The sequence below is a fragment of the Rhizophagus irregularis genome, chromosome 14 (assembly GCF_026210795.1).
Source record: "Rhizophagus irregularis chromosome 14, complete sequence".
In the NCBI taxonomy this organism is placed as follows: domain Eukaryota; kingdom Fungi; phylum Glomeromycota; class Glomeromycetes; order Glomerales; family Glomeraceae; genus Rhizophagus; species Rhizophagus irregularis.
Genome location: NC_089442.1, coordinates 3020940 through 3046473, shown reverse-complemented (window position 1 = coordinate 3046473; position 25534 = coordinate 3020940). Strand labels below are relative to the sequence as shown.

At 25.4% G+C, this 25534-nt stretch overlaps 4 protein-coding genes across 4 annotated transcripts; 3 read left to right on the top strand and 1 right to left on the bottom strand.

Annotated features, from left to right (window-relative positions):
• Positions 1-2009: 2009 nt before the first annotated feature.
• OCT59_006356 (uncharacterized protein) lies at positions 2010-4873 on the top strand (the record flags this gene model as incomplete). Its single annotated transcript, XM_025313882.2, has 6 exons — positions 2010-2235; positions 2370-2387; positions 2554-2571; positions 2707-2721; positions 2817-2855; positions 2928-4873. The coding sequence occupies 6 exons, from the start codon at positions 2010-2012 to the stop codon at positions 4871-4873; spliced, it is 2262 nt and encodes a 753-aa protein (XP_025186380.2).
• Positions 4874-7903: 3030 nt separating this feature from the next.
• On the bottom strand, positions 7904-9338 carry OCT59_006355 (uncharacterized protein; the record flags this gene model as incomplete). Its single annotated transcript, XM_025324385.1, has 4 exons — positions 7904-8817; positions 8885-8920; positions 9010-9027; positions 9140-9338. 4 exons carry the CDS (start codon positions 9336-9338, stop codon positions 7904-7906), a joined length of 1167 nt encoding a protein of 388 aa, XP_025186379.1.
• A 6597-nt stretch (positions 9339-15935) lies between these two features.
• Positions 15936-18372, top strand: OCT59_006354 (uncharacterized protein; the record flags this gene model as incomplete). The annotated part of the gene is made up of 7 exons (XM_025324384.1): positions 15936-16330; positions 16404-16583; positions 16701-16941; positions 17218-17254; positions 17367-17447; positions 17606-18039; positions 18112-18372. The coding sequence occupies 7 exons, from the start codon at positions 15936-15938 to the stop codon at positions 18370-18372; spliced, it is 1629 nt and encodes a 542-aa protein (XP_025186378.1).
• A 2960-nt stretch (positions 18373-21332) lies between these two features.
• Positions 21333-21608, top strand: OCT59_006353 (uncharacterized protein; the record flags this gene model as incomplete). The annotated part of the gene is made up of 1 exon (XM_066141217.1): positions 21333-21608. One exon carries the CDS (start codon positions 21333-21335, stop codon positions 21606-21608), a length of 276 nt encoding a protein of 91 aa, XP_065998030.1.
• Positions 21609-25534: the final 3926 nt, after the last annotated feature.

Genomic DNA, 25534 nt, shown 5'->3' with positions numbered 1-25534 from the left:
TGCGCCACAAAAAAATGCAAGACCGCGGTCCGGTCCTACAAGTCCTGGGACCGACCGGTCCAGGACCGAGTAGGACCGGTAGGACCGATGACCATCCTTAACTGAAAGTGTCTGGAAAATGTTCAGGTGTCCGGAAAATGTCTGAAAAATTACAATATTCCAGATGCCAAGACGTTTTGAATTTCCGGAAAATTTCCGGAAAATGCCTAGGAGGACTCAAGTATGTCTGGAATTCTTTTTTTATAGGGGAGTTTGTCAGACAACTTGAAGAAAATTCACGTGACGTTGAATATCGTTCACGTATCAAACAACTTGAGTACTTGACCTCGACCAACGAGAAACTTTCCGAAAGATCGTTGCAAACATAAGGGTTCTAGGTTGTTGGCAACGCGATATTCCTCATCGCATCCTCCCAACGTTTTTTATCAAATTAATGATGTTCTTTCCAATGAACTCAACATCTGAATTCAAAGCAAGAAGGCAAAAGTTACGCCTGTTTCGTTTGAATAGATTTTTCCTATATATATTATTTTATTTTTAGTTTGTTATATTTTTATTTTTGTTTGGAATTCTTTACATATTTCCTTTTTTAAAATTTGCACCACGTTATTCTACCTCTTACAGTATTGATAGTAGCACTAATTTTTAACGAAAACAAATACGCAAAAAATGTGTTTTTTTTCTTGCAGGATAGATTTTATTTTTGGTGTTAGCTATTGATTTCCAAAGGATTTCTTTAACTATCTTTTTCTTTTTTATTTCCAATGACCAGTGAAGTCATCTGAGGGCGGCATAGTTTTTAGTTTTCTTATTTGTATTACTTTCGATTCTTGCATAGTTTCTATGTAGTACATTCTGTGTTCATTCTAAATATTAAAAAATAAAAATAAAATAAGTAATACAAATTAAATAATTTATTATCTATTATAGTGATACAAACCGGTTCCGTACGTGTTTGAACAATTTCTTTACTGGATACCGAATTAAATCAGTGAATAATTTAAATTTTAATAATTTTTTCTGATGACAGTTAATTTTTTATTTAGTTTACTGTGGCAATTGGCTACACAAATTTTATGTATCATAAAATATATTTAGCCATCAGCAACTCTCATTTTGTTATAGAATAAATAAATTTCAATCAAAAATATTGACGATGAGAGACTGGTCATGATATTTCAGTACTTTCATCTATTTTGGTGTACGAATAATATGATCTGATTTTTGTAAATGTACCATATGTACCATTAATGTCTTTGCTTTCTCAAAGAGATTTTTAGCGCCATAATTGTCTTAATATAGTATTATTTAAATTATGATTCGATTACGAACTTTTTAATTTGAAAAATAATGTTAATATAAGAACAGTACATTAAGATAATAAAAATAATGATAAAAATTATATATTTTCTTGCAAGATTCTATTATTTTATTTTGCAGTTGCTAGTCAAGAATTTAATAACTGAAATAGAATTCTCTCACATTAAAAAGTTTCAAAATAAGTATTATTTATCCCCTGCCATTTACACAATAGTAAGTGTTTTATAGTATATCGTGAGTAAATTTTAAAAGCTTCGGAACTATTACTATTACACTTAAAATAATATTGAGATTACAAATAAATTAAAAGAAAGTTTTTCTCATTTTGAAAATGCAAATCTTTCCGAATTACTCAAATTTTCAAATCAGTCCATTATAGTATAATCAATAGTTAATTTTTACCGCAAAATTTCCTAGAAACGGATAAATAAAACATATAAAATTTGCTACCCAGTAGGTATGACTAATCGTGTAAATGGTGCCGATCAGGGGATAATATATAATAAATAATTTTGTGATCACGTTGTTCACCATTATTGATCAAACAATGGAACATCATCATTTAAATTATGATTTAATACAATAATAGAACAGTAAAATATTTTTAACAAATATAAATATATTAGTCCATAAAAAATTTCAAAAAAATCTTTCAAGTTGTAAAACTCTATATTACACAAAAAGAAAATATGTCTTCTTCTTCAGCTTCAACTTCAGCTTTTACACCTCCAAATATATTCTTTCAAGAACTTAACCACTTGTTAAAGTCAAATTTAATAACAAGAGATGAATATATTAGATTACAAGCTTATTATATCAAGTGCCCAGATGAGGTGTTTAGATCAGAGAGTGTTCTGCAAAATGCAGTAGATGATGAAGCAAAAGTCAAATGTCTCAAAAAATTATTAGCATATGGTATATTTTACATAATTGATATTATGTTTGGCTTCATTATTTCTGTGCTTTGAAATATTCACCAATAATACTAAATACTCACTAATCTCATTTTTTTCTTTCCTGCTTCTTTCATTACATTCACATTTTTATAGAACAACAACTTGCTACTGGTAAGTGAGTCATAATAAATTAGTCAACACAGTAAAAGTGGCTTGACTTAACCATTGTTTCATTTCATTTTCTATGTACTGTTATATTTACTAATAATACTGAGTACTTGCCAATCTCATTTTTTTTTCTTTCCTGTTTCTTATCATCACATTCACATTTTTATAGGACAACAAATTGCTACTGGTAAGTAAATTAGTCAATGCAGTAAATGTGGCTTGACTTATCTATTGTTTTATTTTATTTTCTGTACACTGTCATATTTACCAATAATAATCTCATTTTTTTCCTGCTCCTTACCATCACACTTCCATTTCATAGAACAAACTGTAACTGGTAAGTAAGTCATAAAAAATTAGTCAACACAATGAATGTGACTTGGCTTTCCCATTGCTTTACTTCATTTTCTTAAACATTTTCATTTTATGCAGGAAAACGTTTACGTCCACTTTCTCTTTATGAGCCAACAGGTTATATTTTTCCTAATATTACTGTTATTACAAAACAATTTCTTCATTTCTAATTTGTGATGTTATCCTTAGAATCTAACAAGATAAATAAAATCTCTTTTGAATCATTATTGGAGCTTGGAGACCATTTTTCAGCTGATGAAGAACCTGTCATATTTGTTCCCTTTATCCCACGCCTTAATATACAAGAAAGCATTTGTAACCATATATATACTAACATTTTTCTTGTATATGGTACAAATCGTAAGCAAGATTATCAGGGTATTATAATTTATGGTGGAAATGGTGTTGGAAAGACTCGTATAGGATTTGAAATTGAGAACTTTATTGCTGAAGATGACCGGATTCAAAGATGTGTAAAAACTTTCAAAGTAAACTTCAAACATATATTTATTAATATGAAAGAGATTTTAAATTTATTAGGAGAACAACAAAAACAGAATCCTGAAACAAATACATATCCTCGAATTCCCAAGGACATTGAAAAGGCAGTAAATATTCTTAATATGTGTATTGCAATATATTTTTTTGCAAAAGTGTGGACTAGATCAAGTATTGAGAAGTGTAAAGAATTGATATCTGAAATTATGAACTATGAGGAAATTATTAAATTAATTCGTAAAGAAATGAAACTGGATGAAGATGCCCTTTTAGTCGTAATTTTGCAAATTGATGAATTTCAATTCTCATCATATTGGACAACTACATTTCTTCGTATTATAGCTGATATTGTAGAGACCGATAATACGCTAATAATTACTGTATGTACTGGTACTGCACCATCCCAAATATCTTCTTTGGATATAATTTGTGCATCACAGTATCGTACTGCAAAATTAAATTTACCACCAATGAATTTAAGTGAATCTTCACAAACTTTTAATAAGTTTATTAGGTATTTTGATAATAACTATGATGCAGATTCACTTGTAGAAAATAATATTTATATTAGTATAGTGAATGCCATAAGGGGAATACCAATGATACTTGAAATCGCAACAAGAGTAATTTTAGATAAAAAATCAAATGTATTTGAAAGTTATGATGTGGCAAAACAATTTTGGGATTTATTGTGTAATCATGTAAAGATTAAATATTCCAAAGGACTATGGTTGGAGTGCTTAGGTGATGAAAATAATGTTATTTTATTATTATATTTTATACATACTCAATCTATCATTACCAAGAAAGACAAAATCTTTGGCTCTAAATATACAATCGAAGAATTTGAGATAGGTGGTCTTATTTATCTTGAAGAGTTTGATTATGATAATTACATTCCAAGAGCTCCATTGATTATAATATCCATATTAGTGGATTACTTAAATTTAAATAACATTTTTGATAAATTACTTTTAAGTCCTTTTACTTTATTAAATGAAGAATCATTTCCAAAATTTATGCTTCGTATGCATCAAGCCACATATGGCTTAGCAAATCTTCTTGGTATTTCCACAATTACTTTTACAGAAATTTATGGTGGGAATGGTATTTGCTCAAATAATTTCAGAAATAAAGAGATTCAAGTTAAAGAAATTGAGTACTATGAACATTCAGGATTGATACCTAAGGAAGAAGGTAAATATGATGAATTTTTTAAACCTGGACTAAAAGATAGAAAAAATATTCCAGTAGTATGTTCAGGTCCTCTAGGGTATAAAGAAATTGACATTACTTTAGGTAAGTATCTAGTTCTGATTGCACGAAGAACTCATTCAGTTGATGCATTAACACCACATGGTGATGAGCAATATAAGTATAGTTTAGCTTTAGAGTCTGGGCATCCAATCCATACAAATTCAACAGGAGAAATTGACATAAATATTCTTAAGAATGAAGCAAAAAAAACTTTAAGAGGATGTGAACGATTTATCCTTATTTCTCCAAAAACTTTCATAGGTAACAGAACAGAGATCCCAGAGAATTGTGCTGTTGTAGCTGGGGAGGATTTACTTGACTTTATTAGTCCTTATGCAATTCTCACTGGAAACATTGCAACCAATGTACAATTTTTATAACTTTTTTTCTTTCATCTCCCTTTTTTTGTTCTCCTTTTATTAAAAATATATATCATATTATATAATTGTTATTTTATTTTTTGAAATTATTATATTACAGTTGACAATTTATTAAATTCAAAAAAAAAAGCTTTAGTTTAACTTCTGCTATAATTAAATAAAATAAATTTCAAAAAACAACTTTAAATAAAATTTCAGTTAACTTTAATCTAGTTGTATAAAAAGTTTTTATTTATGTAATCTAAAGTAATTATAAAAAAATTCTTGATACAGCAATTATTTTTAGGTGATATATGTTACAAATAATTATATTTCCAATATCCCAGTAAATAGTTTTTGTATAAATTTATACCAAACAGGCTCATTGGCTTGAAATTAGATAATGGTGTAGTTAGCTGAAAAATTCAGCTGAAGGCGCAGTAAATTTTCGGCTAACAACACCCAGCCGAAAAAAATTCATATTAATCTTTGAATATTTTATTGGTTCAACATCTAACTATTTTTGGCTGAATATTTTCGGCTAAATACACTTTTTTTAAATAATAGTGTAGTTAGCCGAAATATCCAAATAGCAGTCAATATGAAATAATGACAAAATTTCATTTATTATAGAAAACAAGAAGTACATAACATTACTATTTACTATCTTATTTTTGAATAGTGCATTATTTTTAATTAAATAAAACTACAAAATATTTGTTATTTTTAACTTATTTATTTCTGTCCAATCATACTTCAATATTAGATTTTTAGTAATTTAATTGTAAAAAAGAAATTTTTTTAATATTTAATTGTTCTTTAAATTAATGAATAGTTTTATTTTACCATTAAAACTATAATAATACAATTATACAAATGAAATAAAAAAGAGAATTTTTTTTAATTATTTGAAAATATACATACATTTCTTTTTATTATACAATGGCGAAAAATATTTTTTGTTTTAATTTAAAGTCTTATATTATTCACTATCTTTGACAAATTTCAAGTTTTTGCATTATATTTATTTTAAATATACTAATTTTTAGCTAAGATCCAACTCAAAAAACAAAAAGCATTTGAAAAAATATTTCAATAAACACTTAGAGACTGAGATTATTTTGTATAAATAATTTTACCTGAAATTTTCAACTTAATCAATTTTAGGCCAGAATTAAGAAAATTTTGGCCAGAATTATGGATTCAAAAATCATTAATTTAGCCAATTAAACAAGTTTAGATTGATTTTAAACTTTACAAATGTTTATATATTTGAAGAGGGTACTATTGACCATAATAAAAGTGAATTAGGAGGTTACATGAGCAATGACTGCTATTTGGATATTTTGGCTGTTAGATGAAATTTACTGCGCCTTTGGCTGAATTTTTCGGCTAACTACACCATTATCTCTGAGAGTAGCTCTTTTAACAGTGGTGATAATATGTGTGGAGAGTTAACTGTACTTATTATAAATTGCAACATTGTATAAGTTGCAATTTATAATAAGTTTCTCAATTAATAATCAGGGTGTCTTTTTATGGATTTTTTTTAAGTGAGTCATTCTTGTGATTAAATATCAATATACTGGATGGAATAAAAACAAAACTGTCATCTGATATATTAATACAAGATATATAGTGTCAGGAAATAAATCAACACTAACCATTGTAAAATCCTGCAAAAATTTATCTTGTACTTTAATGCTACAAGAATCCTGAATGTCAAATTGAACATTAGTTTTTTTAGGCTCTGAAATCATTTTTTTATTTTCTCAAAAAGATCATTCATATTATTCATACTATAATTGTGTAATGTCTTAAGCTTCAATAATTATTCATCAACATAGTTATAGAGAAAATAATACAGATTTATAAAATATAAAAAAAAAATAAGAGATTTGCAGCTCAAAAGTGAATATAATCACCAGATAATGTTAGACAAAGATGGAGAAAATAGATAATGAGTAATAATATAAGAAAAATTCATGAGTTAATTTTTATACAACCAGTCCAACCATCATTACCCATTGCAAAACAAAAGATCATTCATATTATTCATACTATAATTGTGTAATGTCTTAAGCTTCAATAATTATTCATCAACATAGTTATAGAGAAAATAATACAGATTTATAAAATATAAAAAAAAAATAAGAGATTTGCAGCTAAAAAGTGAATATAATCACCAGATAATGTTAGACAAAGATGGAGAAAATAGATAATGAGTAATAATATAAGAAAAATTCATGAGTTAATTTTTATACAACCAGTCCAACCATCATTACCCATTGCAAAACCACGTTTTGGATGGATTTAATCCATTTTTCCATTTTTAATAGAATTAAATATTTTTAAATTTTTTATGATAATGCTGTATTCGGTAATTATAAATTTAGTTATTTTTATACTAATTTCCAAATATTAATTCTTTTGTAAACTATTTCTGGTATTAATTGGAAGGTATGTTTTATTAATGAGATAGGGGTTGAACAAATGCTTAGCTTTGAACTGCTCATTTGGCTTAATGAGTTAAGAACTTTACACATATTTTTAATGGTTAACTGAAATTTCGCCCAATAAATCAGATTTAATAAAAACTTCAAAAATCAAATGATAAATCATTACTTACGTGGATTATGAAGTTTGTGAAAAAATAGGTCATTTTGAATATTCAGTATTCTATAAATATAAATTATAATTATTTTTAATTAGAAAAAAATTTGATAATCATGTGTCACGTGACAATTATTTGAACTGGTTGTTAACAAAAAAAAAGACAATTTCACAATTTTTAAACAATAAAAAATTTTTAAACAGGCTCTTATTAATTATTTCGCTTCTAAGTAATTGAATGTCTTGTTATTTGTTTATTAAATTTTATTAAGTAATTGGTCTTGTTATTATTTGTTTATTAAATTTAATAAAATGTAAATGAATTATAGTTTCATTATAAAAGTAATAAAATAGTAGTTTTAATCTATATTATTTAAGAAATAATAAAAATAGTTTTACTAATATTAGTTTATTGTAAAAGTAATTAATAAAATAGTTTTATTCTATTTTTTTTTCTAAGACAAAATGATGACTTTTCGTCAAAGGTCCATCAGGAGGAGAATATTTTTCCAATTGATAAACATTATAATTCTCTTCATAATACTTAATGAACTGAGTGAAGTTTATAGGTGGTAAATTAATATTGTTAGTTCTATATTGTGATGCAAAGAACCCATACAAATTTGAAATTTTAGATGGTTCAGTGCCAGTACATACTGAAAATATTAATGTCTTATTAGTTTCCACAATGTAAGATATGATGCGAAGTAATACGACTGTCCAATAAGGTGAGAACTGAAAATCATCAATTTGCAAAATTAAGACTAAATGGGCATCTTCATCCAGTTTCATTTCTTTACGAATTAATTTAATAATTTCCTTATAGTTCATAGTTTCAGATATTAATTCTTTACACTTCTCAATACTTGATCTAGTCCACACTTTTGCAAAAAAATATATTGCAATTAACATGATAAGAACATTTTCTGCTTTGTTGAAATCTTCAGGAATTTGAGGATATATTTTAGTTTCAGGATCCCGTTCTCGTTCTTCTCCAAGAAAATTTAAAATCTCTTTCATGCTAATAAAAATATGTTTGAAGGTTACTTTCAACTTTTTCACATATGTTTGAATCCGTTCATCTTTAGTAATAAAGTTCTTGATTTCAAATCCTATACGAGTCTTTCCAACACCACTACCACCAGAAAGATTAATACCCTGATAATCTTGAGTTCGGTTTGTTCCATATACAAGGAAGATATTTGAGCAAATCTGATCACAAATTTGCTTTTGTATGTCAGGATGAGGGACAAAGGAAATGAATAAAACAGGTGGTTTGTCAGCTGAAATGTGTTTTCTAAGCTTCAGCAAGGAATCAAAAGAAATTTTATTTCTCTTTGAATTTTGTGTTTCTAAAGACAAAAGATATTAGAAATTAGGAAATTGTTTAGTAATAACAGGAATATTGAAAAAAATTACCTGGCTCAGGAAATGAGAATGAATGTGAACGTTTTCCTGCATATAATAAAAATAATTAGCTAAATAGCAGTACTTATTGTATTGATAAATTTAAAAAAGAGAATGAATGTAACTGATCTACCTACCAAGACATATTTGTTCTTCTACAAAAATGTGAATGTAAAAAAGAAAAAAAATATGATTAGTGAGTATTTCATATTATTGATGAATCATGACAGAACATAGAATTAATATATTCAATTATGTGAAATATACCATCGTCTAAAAATCTTTTAAGATGTTCAATTTTAACACTATCAGGGCCATATTTTAATGATTCTTCTATGTTAGGTATCTGGTCGGAGAAATGGATAGAATAAGCCGTTAATCTAACATATTCATTAGTTGTTATTAATTTCAATGAGTGGAGGCGGGAAATTTCTTCATGGATAGTAATAAAAGAAGTTAAAGACATCTTATTGGTATATTTTGTGAATATTTTTTTCTTTTTTATCCATACTCGTGTATATATATATAATTGCCAATTACATGATGTGACCAATTATGACTCACTATTAAGTCTTAATTTTATAAGTTTCTCATAAGTATATATGACGTGCTTTGACATGCAAGTTATGATCGCAAATAATTATTACAAGGTTTAGAATATTTTAAAGCTTATACATGTTTCAAACATCATAAATTTCCCATTACTACAATAAATGATTTAATTTACGTTAATGTATTCACTTTGTATATAAATCTGACACCTCCAATTTTTCTTTATGCATATTGATATTATGATATAATAACAAGACATTATGTTATATGGCAATATATAAAATTTATGCTCACTATCTTCAATATTTTCATACGTATAATTTTATTTTGGTGCTTTTTTACTCTAAGTTTCATCAATTCTACTAGTTACTGCTTTATTATGGTTAGTCTTCATATAATTGCCACTAATCTCACTTCGTTGATTTATTTTCTTTAAGGCTATTAAATTCTATCTAATAATTTTATTGATAAAATCTTGACCATAGTAATTAGTCCATGTGATATTCTAGAACGTGCAGCACCTGATCAAATGTATCCGTTACTTTATATTAAAATTTACTATTGAAACATATGAAAAGACTTGTATTTTGAAATCATTATTAGTATTAATTAATAATTTGATGAAGTAGCTAATACAGATTTCTCATATTGAAACATGAATAATACTATTTCATATAATTTTACTAAAATTTTAAATTTAGTTTCGAAACAGTATAAATTTCATCAGGAGATATACAAAAACAGATGATCATCAAATTGGATCCATACTGTACAGTATCTTAAAATATTGTACGGTGGTATTTATACTGGTTAACGTCACGAAGTGACGTTAACCAATATAAATACGACACCGTACAATATCCATAAAGCATTATTCATAATGTGATCGAAAAAAAATATGGTCAATTATAATATAGTTTGTTATCTAATGCTACATTTATATTTTTATTGTCATAATGCTGGCAAAATTCATGGCTTCACATTATTTTAAAATGTCAGGTCTTAAATTAAATATAATTTATGGAACTCATTAATCGTCATTCCAATAATAATTTGGAAACATGGACAAATACACAAAATATAATATATGAAACAAATATCAAGATAAATGAATTTTAATTTAACTTTTGTGATTTTCAAAATAAAATTAGTTATTATGTTGTATTTATTAATATTTAATTCTATTAATCAGAAAAAAAAAAATTCTATCTAAGTATAACTAACTCAGTAACTCTGATCAAAAAAATTAAGTTTAACCATCTATTTCTCATATACTTAATTAAAAGTTTTACATCTGAGTATATTTTTATTTTTATTTAAAATTTTCTCAATAAACTTAGAAAATTTCTTGTAATTGTAATTGAGTATTTGCTCTCTATATAAAATACTCTCCTCTAATATCAAAATTTGTCAATATAATATATTTGAACTTATTTATAAATAATGCATAAATATAATTTTTAATTTATTAGATATTCTTTAGTAAATAAAAATGAAATTACACATTTTTTTTTATTTGTTCTACTTAATATATTGGCTTAAAAATTATTGTTTTTGTTAGAATTTTACATTGACTGCTTATCAATACATCATACCTCATAATACTTATATTCCATTAATGTACAATAAAAATAAAAAATTCCGTTAAAAATATTTCTTAAAGAAATGCTGTAATCCCCTTTAATACTTACAATCCAGTAATATTCCACCTTTAAATTGTTTTCTAAAAAAAAAACTAATTTTTTAGAGAAAGCTATTCTTCATTTACTCCTCTTGATTTTACTTTCCTTCAAAATTACATTTCACATTAAATGATGATACCAACGTAAAAATTGGGTATTTGGCTACAATCGTAGCATTGACATATTAGAGTACCAGAGATCTATATTGTGAAAATCGTGATAATAGTAACTAAGGTTACCTTTGGTACCAAGGCGGTAATGGTAGCGAGATAATTTCTTTCTGTTTTTCTTTTAACAACGCGCCCAATTCTTTAAAGTTTTACGATCGTGATTCCATCCATCATGGTGGTTCGTGATGTAGCCTAAATATTTCTCCGGTAGGTACTAGGATGTATAGGCCGCAAGTTAGTTATTCCAAACTAAAGACAGAATAAAAATATACTATAATCGAAGGTGTTAAATTTTAATAGTAAACTGTTGTCTATGTTAGAAAACTCTTTCAAATGGTACGATATGTTTTTATTGTTAAATAAACGTCCAACGACCACGAAAAATTTTGTTCCAAAAATTTATGGGAAAGGGTTCTCTCTCTTTTTTTCTTTTAATGTTGTTCTTTAAAAAGTTTAATTTATTATATACTTTAATCATAATAACTCGTGAATTACTTGTTTCTTATCATCCAAATTCCTAATTTTCTTCATCATTTGGATATTAGTAGTCAATGATGGATAACAAATGTTAAAAAAGTAATTGCGGCATTGTACTCAAATCTGAGCTTGATGAATATGATGACACAGTGGTACAGTACTCACATTCTGTCTTTATTTAGATTAACTACACATGATGTTCAAGATTTTGCAAGTCAATCATGGATGAATTTCGCCTTAAAATTTGAAAATTGCAATGGTATTAATGAAATTTAACCAAAGTTTTATTCGTTTTTTTTTATTAAATTACAAGTTATAGCGTAACAAAGAACTGATTACAAACTTCAAATTTGTGTACAATTTTTAAAGTCATACAAGATTGAATTATAAATAAATTTGCTAAAAAAAATATATTGTCCCGAAGTTCAAAAAGAAAAATAATATTTTTTTAACAATTGTTGCGTTATTAAATTTATTTATTATATAATATATAAATCTGTTAGCGACCAAATCAAACCATGTCCCAAACCTTACCATCGGCCTAAATTAGGAGATCAGTACAATCTTAAGGCATTATTAGATAAGAAAATCACGTGGATTTTATATGACTTGACGCAGCAATTTACGCAGAAAGCCCATACAATACTTAATATTTTCCCAGTGTATTTTTTTTTTAAAAAAAAAAAAATAATAAATTCATTCAAATGATCCTTATGATCCATATTCGGATAATATTAATGCCTATCCTCCTCTTGGGATGAAAATTTTAAAAAGATTTCATTTTAAACAATATTTTTTTTAATATATTTTTTTTTTAAAACCCGAAATTTTTTTTTTAAACTGATTTTTTTTCCTTTAAACCGATTTTTTTAAAAAAAAAACTAAAAAAACTGATTTTCTTTTCTTTATCCAGATTTTTTTTTATTTTTTTTTTCGGGTTTTAATTTTTTTCCCTTTATAACTCGATTTTTTTAATAATTCTTTTCTTAGTTATTTTTTTAGTAATATTTTCTTTTTAATAGAATTAATAATTTTTTCATATAATTAGTATAATTAATAGTTTTTATTTTTCACTCATTATAATCTACACTAAATTAATATTATGTAATAACTAATTTTCTAAATATAATTAAACTCATTAATCCTGTTGCTATAACTTATCTGTGGGATTCGGCATCCAACTTCGGAGCCGATTTCCCTACAATAATATAAAAAAAAAATAATAGATTTATCATGTTTGATCATTGATCGGGTTTGAGTCAATGATTGAGCACAAAGAATGAAATAAAAATGCTCACATATTTCCTACTACTTTTTATGCTGTCTTTATAAAATTATAAGTACAAAATTTTGAAATTTTTCCTTTTCAATATAAAATTGTATTATAAGACTTATTAATCAGAAAAAGAATATAGAAGGGTATATAATTACAGTATATGGAAGGATATTGAAGAAATCCATAAATGGAGATTTATTGAAGAAGCATTATAAGCATTATACAAGAAAAACCCAAATAACTGAAGGAGATTTGTGAGAACACAAATTTTGAACCACGATATCTGAATATATACATTACTTGTAGAATTTCCAGAGTCACTATAATAATAAACACCATTAATTGATATCAATATATTTCCTGTATGAGAATCACAATGAACTACTTTATTTCATGAATTCTCTAAGACCATTAACAATTTCACTTAGTAATTCCAATTTTTCAATCCAATGATAATTCATAATAATATTATTATTGTAATTATTAATATTTCCACTATTTGCATATTCAAGTACAATAAATCTGGATTTTGGGATATCCCGTATATCCTGAGAATTCCATTATTATTAGAGTCATTAATAGAGTATGCTTTGCAAAAATTCCTAATTTTTGTATTAGCATTTTAATATTCTAGATTTATTAAAAACTAATAATATAATAGTCTATTAAAAAGCATAATAAAAAAAGCTGTTATATAAATTACAAATATAGGCTTAAAATAGGTCATGATAAGGGTCTATAATCGTCTAATAATATTTTCTAATATTTTCTAAATTAAGACTTTTCAGATAAAATAAAGTACATTTATTATATCGAGCTTAATACTCTTTACAAATAATTTGAATTGTGTAACATGGAAATGCTTGATATGTCTGCGCCTGATTTATTCCATGTTTATTATAGTTAAAATAATTCCTAAATCGGATTTTTTTAATAATACTGACAAAAAAAATTTAGTTTCTTAATCATATTTCATTTGGAAGAATGTTGATTTTAATCTTTTTTTTTTATTTTGGCTTGTTTTTTTAGAACTGAAATATTTTTTCAAATTTATTTTTATTTCAGTTTTTTTTTTGACACGATTTTTTTTTTAATATTTTTTTTAGCTTTTAATTTTCTTTTCATATCAGATATAGTAATATAAATTATTTAATAATATAGGGAGTAAGTTACTTATTTAATTATTTTATTATTACTTATTGTTATAATAATATATTTACATATAATTTAAACTAACTAAATTTTCACTTAAAAATTATTTAATAATATAGAGAGTAAGTTATTTATTTAATTCTATTATTACTTATTTATATGATATTTACACATAATTTAAACTAACTAAATTCTTTATTTTTAAATAGATTGTATGTTATAAGTTATTTATTTAATTCTATTATTACTTATTTACAATATTTCTGTATAATTTAAACATTCCGCATGATTAATTTTTTTCGTATACATTTCGTATACATTAGTTTTTTTAAAAAATGTTCAAAAATGAATTGCTTATTAAATATACGGAATTTATATACGGAATCTATAGAAACGTACATAAAATGTATACAAAACGTATCCTTTCCGTATACATATTTCTTATAGGGCTTCTATAGCGATGTTTAGTTCTTGAAAATTTTACATTGTTACAGGGTATTGGATTATTGGTATAACTATTTTTAGGTTTTTCGAAAAAGATAAGGTTATAACCCTAAATTATCGCTTACGATTCATTTATATTTTCGGGATTTGGAATGGATCGTTTTAGTATTTTTCTTTATCCCACGACCAATCGTTTCATGTTTTCATTATATATTCTTCACACTTATCACTTTCATAGCTTTAATTGTTGGAATGTTACTTTTGTATTATTTTATCGACCGCATCTAAAAGAGAAAAGTGGAAAACGGTGGATTTATGAATATAGTACATAAGCAAGAATTTTTCTTTTAATGATTACCTTAATATGGTCCATCCATAACCTTTATCCCGGTGAATGTTTAATAACTTTTATAATTCACGTCGTGTTACAGAAAATTACTTGACATACATTAAGGCATATTATAAACAATCCATCCTTGCTAGGACAGTGACATAAATTAGCTAATATTTTAGGGTGGAAATACGCAAAAATCTTCGATTACACAATTGTAAAGAAATGATTGGTTGCACACGATTACAAAATCGTACTAAGATTTTATAATATGTATACATATCGCTTATAATAAAATAATACTAGCTAATATATGCCACTACCCTTATTTAATTATTTTATTACATTTGAAAAAAATTTAGTAAAACATATACAGATGGGAAAAGGTCTTAATTAAGCGTTTCCGAAGATGAAACATTACTGGAATATTACTACTAATTATTTTTCCTTTTTTTTAAGGTATTGAAAAGGGATGATTCTTGGGCATTGGACGTTTTTCGGAGACAAAATTCCGCTAATTTCGGAAAACAGAATTCATTTTGTAGGAACATACGCGGAAGTAATAATAAGTTTAGATGAATTCTATTTATATACAAGCTTCTTTTTTTAATCAACAAAAAAGAATTTTTTTTTTCTTAATTGACAAAAAAGAAATCATTTTTTCTTTTTTGAATCGACAAAAAGAATAAAAAATAATATTAATCGACCTTTTAATTTGAAACACTTGTATGCACAAACAAAAATATTCCTTTTTAGGAATGATATGATTTGAATCCTACGATCTTTATCAAATTGACTATAGTTTATATAGGTAGACAAATAAATTATGTCCATTTTGGTTTTAATATAAACACCTGACATTCAAGTGTAACGTTAAAATCCACGTGATTGAAAAAAGGTTTAAAATCTCGAATTTTTTCATTTTTGTAAATTATTTTTTCTTTTAAAAAAAAAGTATCGTTCATTTTTACTGATTAAGATGGCCGACATAAATGATAATATTAGTATTTATGAAAACAGTGGCGATAGTCAAGAAGTTATAAGATCGATTTCGTCAATAAGTTCAGAACCTTCCATAACACCACGAAATAATTCGTTATTAGGTGTATTTTATGGTATTGGAATGAATGTAAATAATATGATTGGAGCGGGTATCGTTTCTACACCAGGAACTGTTTGGAATGCGGTAAAATCCCCTGGAATAGTATTATCATTATGGTTAATCGGTGGAATAATAAGTATGGCAGGTTCACTAACATATGTTGAACTTGGAGCCATTCATAAAATAAGCGGAGGTGAAACGAAATATTTACAAACAGCTTATCCAAACCCAAAACTTTTAATGAGTTATCTTTTCAGTTTTATGTTTGTCCTGTAAATATGAAAATTCCTTTCTCAAAGTCTGGTTAAGAATCTTTCATAAATTAAATTCTTCTCTTTTTTTTAGTGTAATTAAACCAGGGCTTTTATGCGCCATTTTACAAATTGGTGCGCAGTATTTTTGGTATACTATAACAGGAGAAACATATATACAAACATATGTACGTGAATCAAATAAAACATTATCTGATGATGATATACCTGAACTACATTCAATTGGATGGAATCTTCCTTTTTCTCCATTTTGGTAAGAAAAATTTTTATTATTAACGTGTTGCTTGATTAATTAAGGATAAGGACACGTATAATAATTATTCATCTTAAATGATGACAGCAATTAAAATTTAAAAATTTATTTTTCTAGGCTCGTAACATTTTTGGCAATCCTACTGTTATTTGTCATAACAGTTTATCATATGCTTAGTAACAAATGGGCAGCAATTATAAATCAGGGTCTTGCTATTATAAAATTGACTACGTATTCAATAATCGCTATAGCTGGATTTTATGGATTATGCAAAAATAAAGAAATTAGTAGTGATAATTGGAAAACGCAGTTAAATGGAAATACAGACATTGCAGAATATTCATCAACTATTTTATTGGTAATTATTATAAGATAAACCGTATAACGCTGCTTATAATACACTAACGAAGTATTTGTAAGATACTTTGAATATTCATTAAATGTCGAATATTAGAGAATTGTGTCTTATATAATACTTTCAACATATCCGTGTCTTATGATGTGAAAATATTATAAAAGGAATATTGTAAACAGTGCTACACGATTATTATTATTTTCTACATGTCTTCGCTACGTTCTCAAAAAAGCAATTTTTAAAAAATCTTTTCCTCATTGCTATCAATTTTTTTAACAGATTATGTTCACATATAATGGATGGAATAACTTGAATTGTATGTCATGTTTATAAATATAAAACTTTTTTTTTCATTTAAAGATTAATAGTATTATTATATATATATATATATTAACAGATAATTTAATCTGATTTTTTCTGCTTTATAGATTCTTTGGATGAGTTCAGGAACCCGGAAAAGAAACTGATTCTCAGCAATAGTATTAGTGTCGCAATTGTTACAGTAATGTGTACGTAAAATGTGAATTTTGATGAACTTTTGACATAAAATATTTGCTTTTATGAAAAGCTTACCAACTATCCCTTAAATGGCGTTGCTAGACCATCTAAGGGATAATATCAATATCGGCAACCTAAATTATGTGTATGTTTTTTTATATATATATAGATTTCCTTGTAAATGTTGCATTTATCTCGGTCGTACCAAAAGAAAAATTAGCAAGCAAAGATAAGATAGATAATCATGAAACCATAGCTGCAGAATTTTTTAATCAATTATTCGGAAATCAATTTACTAGAATTTTTACTTTCCTGGTTTTACTTTCTATAATGGGTACCGCTGCAGTAGAAGTATGGAGTGGATCGAGAGTTATTGTCGCAGCGGCAAATTCAGATTTTTTCCCAAAATATTCACAAAAATTAAAAAACTGGAATGAACGTTTTAATACACCTATCAATGCTTTATTAGCACAATTCGTTTGGTGTTCATTTCTTATGATATTCGTTGGTGGTAGTTTTTCAATTTCAAATTTTAAATTATTTTCAAATCTTGCCAGTTACAGTTATTGGATATTTTATCTTGCTACTGGTATAGGTTTGTTGGTGCGTATAAATAATTATTTATTTATTTTTATTAAACCGAATAATTTATATATATGTATATTCTTTTTTTAGTTGATTCGAAGGAGAAGTGAAAATAACGAAAAAAAATTTTTTAAAGTGCCATTACCAGTAGTAGGAATTTTTATTCTAGGAGGAGTGCTTATATTAACATTCTCTTTTATTGTCGACGATGCTTTGCAATTATCACCAATATTTCTTAGTTATGGTTTCTTATTTATCGCATTAATATCTTGGTATTTCTTTTATTATTGGTGGGATACTAAGAAGAAGCAAAGGGAATCCGCTATTATGGGAATAGCTGCCAATCAATGATGGTATGGATAATGAAATCAATTAATTCGTTTAATTAAATTATTTTATTTTATTTGTTTATTAATTATTATAAATATAATATTTATTTTATATAAATATACAACAAAGAAATTTCCCATTTATTATAGACTAACTTCATTATTACATAGCATTGCAATCTAAATTTCCCATTTATTATAGACTAACTTCATTATTACATAACAATGCAATCTAAATTTCCATTTATTATAGACTAACTTCATTATTACATAGCAATGCAATCTAAATTTCCCACTTCACAAATAAATTTTACAATTAAACTTACAATATATTTTACAATAATTTGTTATAATTAATATTAAATATACATGTTAATAAATTAATATTACAATTAATGTTATACTGGCTATTGTAAGATGTCCTACAAGACCAATAACGAGTATCTTATGATGGAAAAAGTCACTATTAATTATATTTATTTAATACTTATTAAAGTGAAACGTTTGCCCTATAAAAAAAGAAAATTCGGAATTTGTCCTGAAAAGTATGGAAAATGTCCGGAAATTTTCCGTGCGTCCGGAAAACATTCGGAAACGGTCATGTTTTGGAACACTTTCCGGACACACAAATTCCAGACATTTTCTTGACACTCCAGAATTTGTCCAGAATTTGTCCAGAATCGAGCGTCCGGAAAATGTTCCAAAACATGACCGTTTCCGAATGTTTTCCGGACGCACGGAAAATTTCCGGACATTTTCCATACTTTTCAGGACAAATTCCGAATTTTCTTTTTTTATAGGGTTGAAGCACAAAAATGAATATTACCCATATCTGTTTGTATATTTATTTGTTTGAAAGTTATATCTTTGTATAAATTACAATTAATAAATGATGCTTTAAATATTACGCTTTTAACTACACCTTTGATACAAATGTTTACTCACTTTTAATCACGAAAGATCATTTCTCTATTAGCTACTAAAACAATTTAAAATGAACGAAATATGTGAAATTGTACCATCACAAAAAGAAAATAATAAGATAAACTTTCGTGGTTATTTATCGGTGTTGTGAGAAAAGAGATCTAGAAAATTGTAGAGGTTAAGTAATAATACTACTTAACATCATCACTCACTTCAGGCTAGTAACGCAAAAGTTGCAAAAATTATTATCCAAATCAAGCAGAAGGCTCATACAACGAGAGATAAACCTGCATGAATTATTCAAGATATTATAATTAGGATATACTATCCCATCTCTTAATTTTCTTCGTTCAAAGATTAAATGTGTTAGAAGATCAGAGATGCCCAAACTCTTGAAAAAATTAATATTCCAGATTTTCTTCAGTTTACTTCAAAATAATGGAGATTCAATTTTAGTGAGAGATTTTGTAGTTAGTGAAGATCGAATTTTGCTATTTACTACACAGGGAAGTATTCAACATTTGTCTTAAGCTCCATTTTGGATGATGGATAGGATGTTTGAAATGGTTCCAGTGATATTTTGTCAGCTATATACAATCCATGTATCTGTTGGCGGAGATAATTCAAGAATTCTCCCTCTTGTTCTATTGTTATATATTTTTATAAATATTTATTTGTTAATTGAATTCATCATATAAAATTTCTTTTAATTTAGTTGGTAAGTTGTAAATTATAAATTATTATTGTATATTTATACAAAAACTAAGATATATATTATATTAAATTTCTATTTAAATTTTAGAGTAAGTGTTGATTTCAATCTTAAATTATAGTGTAATTTTTATTATAAAATTTTTTAATAATTTTAATTATTTAAATTATAGATTTGGAAAAAGTGGAAATACAATTATGGATAATTTTATTTTTGAAAAAAAATTAAAATGGTTTCCTTATAATAAATTTAAAAATGTTGAATATCTTGATAAAGGAGGATTTGGTACTATATATACAAGGCTATTTGGTTTTATAATAATAAAGATGATGAAGTAATTCTTAAACTTCATAATAATTTAAATGAAAATTTAAATGAATTTCTAAATGAAGTATGATAAAATGTTATTTATTTTTTTAATTTAAATTATAATTTATTTACATTAATATATTATTATTATTTTATAGTGGAAATATCATGAAAGTTGTCCAAGAAATTCATATGATATTATTCATTTTTATGGGTTTACAAAAGATCCAGATACTTTGAAATATATGGTGGTAATGAATTATGCAAACAATGGTAATTTAAGAGAAAACTTAATAAGAATAATCAAAAGTGATTGGAAACAAAAATTATACAGTCGACCCCCTATATAGTCACCCCCTGTATAATCACAACATATAAAATTCCCCTTTATAAGCACACCATATTTTGGCCCAATGTACTAATAAATATATTAGAAAAACCTCCTCTATAGTCACAACATATGACTTTTTTTATAATCACACCCTTTTTTTTCGGTCCCAAGGGGTGTGACTATAAAGGGGGCTGACTGTATATGTTATTTGAAATTATTTCTGGACTTAAAGATATGCATAAACAAGAGCTTATTCATTGTGATTTTCATGATGGTAATATTTTATGTGGTAATATGAGTAAAATATATATTAATGATTTAGGATTATGTAAACCTGCAAAATCATTTTTGAAAAAATATGATATTTATGCATGGTGTTATGCCATTTATGGCCCCTGAAGTTTTAAGGGGCAATTCTTATACTCCAGCTAGCGATATATATAGTTTTTCTATGATTATGTGGGAATTTACATCTGGGATACCACCATTTAATAATAGATCACATGATATTCAACTTTGTTTAAGTATTTGTGAAGGTGAACGTCCTGAAATTATTGAAAATACTCCACAATGTTATGTAGAATTGATGAAAAAGTGTTGGGATGAAAACCCATTAAAAAGGCCATCTTCTAAAGAAGTGTTAAATATTATTGATAAATGGATTGATACTCCATGTAAAATTAATAAAGAATTAAAATACAATATTATGGAATTTATAAATGCACCAATTGGGCATAACAATAATCTTGCTGCCAGATCTCATTCACAGGCATATTATACAAGTCGCTTATTTGATTTTACTAGTAAACAATTGAATAAAATTCTTGAAAGTAGAGATTTACAAAGTCAATCTACTAGTGGAAAAGTGAATGAAATTCTTAAAAATGAAGATTCACAAGCTAGTGTAAAAGTGAATGAAACACTAGTAAGTGAAGATTTGAATGATTGTATAATTGAAGATATAAAATCATTAGGTATGTAATACAGTATATAAAAAGAATTAATTTTGTAAATTATTTATATGAAATTAATTTTATTTATTTAATTATTTAGATTTATATGAAATTAATTTCATTTATCTAATTATTTAGATTTATATGAAATTAATTTTATTTATTTAATTATTTAGATTTATACGAAATTAATTTTATTTATTTAATTATTTAGATATTAAAACAGATAAAAAATAACTAATTATTTGTGTTTTTATAAGAATTTATAGTTTTTTTAAGTGGTATTTGATGTCATACATTTAACAGAAATTGTTGTTAGATTTATTTAAACACTAAGGCTAGAGTATAGTAAAATATTTTACAAGATTCTTAGTTTGTAATTTAAATAATTCCTTATTATATTTTATCCATATATGTGTATGTATTCTCTTTTTTTCAGAATTATTTAAACACTAAGGCTAGAGTAGTAAATATTTTACAAATTTCTTAGTTTGTAATTTAAATAAATCTTTTTAATTAACTTTTCCAATTATTAAATATAAATTATCAAAATAATAATATAAGTATACTCATTTCAATGGCTGATTGTATTTAATTTATATTGTTGACTTTTATTTTTAATATTATTTAAATTTTAAAATCTGCAAAAATATTCTCTATTTTTTTAATAAATTATTAAGACAAGACATTACAACTAGGAATCACACTGCTCAGTTTTTTCATGCAAACTGAGAAACTTAAACTCAGTTTGTAAAGGTTTATATATTAAATTAATAAAATTTACAAATGTTATTAATTGTGCTTGTATAGCAAGAACGTGATCGATGTATTCTGATCGTATCCTTAGATAATCCAAGAGAAATTATTATATAATTTGCCAACAATTAAGTAGTATACTGGTATTCTTACGTAAAATTATTATTATTTTTTATCTTGATGAATTATTTTTAATAAACTAATTAAATAAGTATATAAACTGAACAAAATTATGAATTATATCGCTCTTTAATACAATAAATATCCTTTTGTATTTCAATATGACATCATTTTTTACGGTGTTATAACGTCACGAAGTAACGTTCGTACAGCTAATGCAGATCATGCTTTACATTAGAGCTATTGTATTTATTTATTAATAGACTTTTTCTTTCTTTTAATAAAATTAATTTCAAAATTACTGCCCTAGAATTACTAAGAATACTAGTAATTTAATTGATTTAGTTGATTTGATTCTTTACAACGAATTTTGCATCTATTATCATTTCAATATTGTACACAAATAAAATATTGATATTCAATATTGTACGATGATTAACTATCGATGGCATCCTATAGGCTATAGGGCCGTACGATAATATTATTTAATCATGCAGTACATACTGTATTTCTTATTTCTAATTATTTATTACTAATTCAATTATTCACATTATCTTAAACGTAATGTTTTATTATGGAGTAAAAAAAAAATTATTATTAATAAACCTAATTTAGTAATCAATCCATACAAAAAGATAGTTAAAATTAGACAAGTGGAATTTTATAAAATTTGAATATATATAAGATTATAATATAAAATATAAATTAAATTTAATAATAAACGAAAAAAATGCATGTTACTGATTTGGCATGACGTTAATACATGTTCCTGTCTTTTAATAAAACGGAATTGTACAAATATAAGTAATTTTTATTTAATTAGTTATTTAAATAGTTGCACCAAAACAAATTATGCACAAGATTATTAGAGTTATTACATTTAGTAAATAAATGAATATGAAGTAAAAAAATCTTAGGAATACAATATGCTTTAAATTTTACAATTATTTTTAGTATTTTTACATAAAATAATAAATGAAGCTTGATCCTTTTGATCCGACACCAAAGTTAAGATTTAGTCCCGTGCCAATTTCGTTTGTTTCATTTAACGAGTACGATAAGAATGTTTTCGTTGTGGTGATACATATACTGATACGCCTACTTGAAATTGATTTACTGACAAGATAAAAAATATTGACAAATAGTTTTGCCCAAATACATTATTTAATTCTATTTATAGTATGTTTAATAATAATAGAGCAGAAATTTTGATGGAATGGATACCATATTCTGGAATAGCAAAGGGAGGATTTGGTATCATATATCAAAGCGACTTGGTCTGATGGTTCAATAAATATTAATAAACCCATTATACAAAATTAAGAGAGAAGAAATAATGAAATTATCATATTAAAAAATTTTAAACGATTCTCAAGATTTTTTGATATGCATCAGGAGGAAATTTACATAATTTTTTACGAGAGAAATTTACAGAAATTACATAGCCCTATGAAAAAAGTCTGTGTGATTTTTGTTGAAAAATCATTCAATTAAATTCACTACGATTTCTGTATATTTGACCATACAATAATTGTGCTAAAAATTGCAATAAATCACACAATTATTGCATGGTAATTTATTCAATAATTATCCTATTTTTGACATGAATTTATACAATTATTGTGTGATTTTTGAGCCAAATTTTAGGCCATATTTTAGGAATTATAGGTTAAATTTTACAGTAATAACAGGCAATTTATAAAGTGAAATTATGAATTTTTTTTATTGACTTAAAATATAAAAAATATACACAATATTTCATAAATAAAATACTAAATTTGATATAATTATAAATATAAAAATTTGTAAGAAAATAAAATAAAATAAAGTATGTTAATAACATGAAAGTAAATTAGCTAGTAGTATCATCAAAGAAAAAAGTAAATTATTAGTGTAAGTAAATTATTAGTATTAAATAAAAAAGTATGAAGTTAGTGAAGAAAGCAAATTAGTAGTGTTAAAAAGTAAATTATTAGTATTAGTAATAAAAAAAAGTATGAAGTTAGTGAAGAAAGCAAGTTAGTAACATTAAAATGTAAAAAGTTAGGAAAATAAAAAGATAAAGAACACAAGTTTTTCTTACCTGATATTTTAAAAGAAAGTTGAAGAAAAGTTAAAAGGTTAAAAAAACATAAACAAAAACATTGCGCGTCATCATATTTATTTTGACGATCAGATCACGTGACCAACATATATAATTTTAAGATTTGATTTTTACCGCATAATTCTGGCCAAATTATAATTCCGGTCAGAACTAATTGTGTAACCTAATAAAAAGTTTTTGACTTTTTTTTAGTTACAAGATGATACAAAAATTTCACCAATGGGTCCGGAAGATGCCCGTTTATAAGCAAATATGCGGTTGAATTTTGTGTAACTTTACTGCATAAATCACTTTACTTAGGAAAATCTATTTATAATGGTTAAAAGTGGTCTATTCGACCCTAAAAGTGGTCAAATGTAACCATACAGGTAAAATGGAAAGTAGTATAATAAGATTACCCAAAAATTGCTTTCTGTATCCTAAATTTAAGTCTATTTTCAAGTGTACAATAATCACAATTTTTATTGTACAAAAATTGAATGTTTTCTGTATCCTAAATTTAAGTTGTATAAAAATCACACAAAAATTGAACATTTTCTATATTCTAAATTTAAGTTGTACAAAAATTGCATACTTTTAATATGCTTTGAAAAACTTCATAACTATTTTTATCCAAAAATCTGCAATAATTGTACAATTTCCACACGGACTTGAACAAATATTGTACAAAAATTGGATGATTTTTTTTCATAGGGTAGAGTAAACAAAAAAAAAAGTATTTTATAATTATATGTATATTATTATGTTTATTAGGCTCGAAACTATACATAATACAAAATTTATACATCGAGATTTTCATTGTTAATTAATTTGTCATGTGATAAAGCACATCAATAGCAAATTGGAAACTTAGGATTATCTTCAGCCTGTAAATAATGAAATACATAGAGTGATTTCTTATATTGCACCAGAAATATATAAAGGATCTACATTTTCCAAAGAATCTGATGTTTATATTGTGCAGGCATGATTATG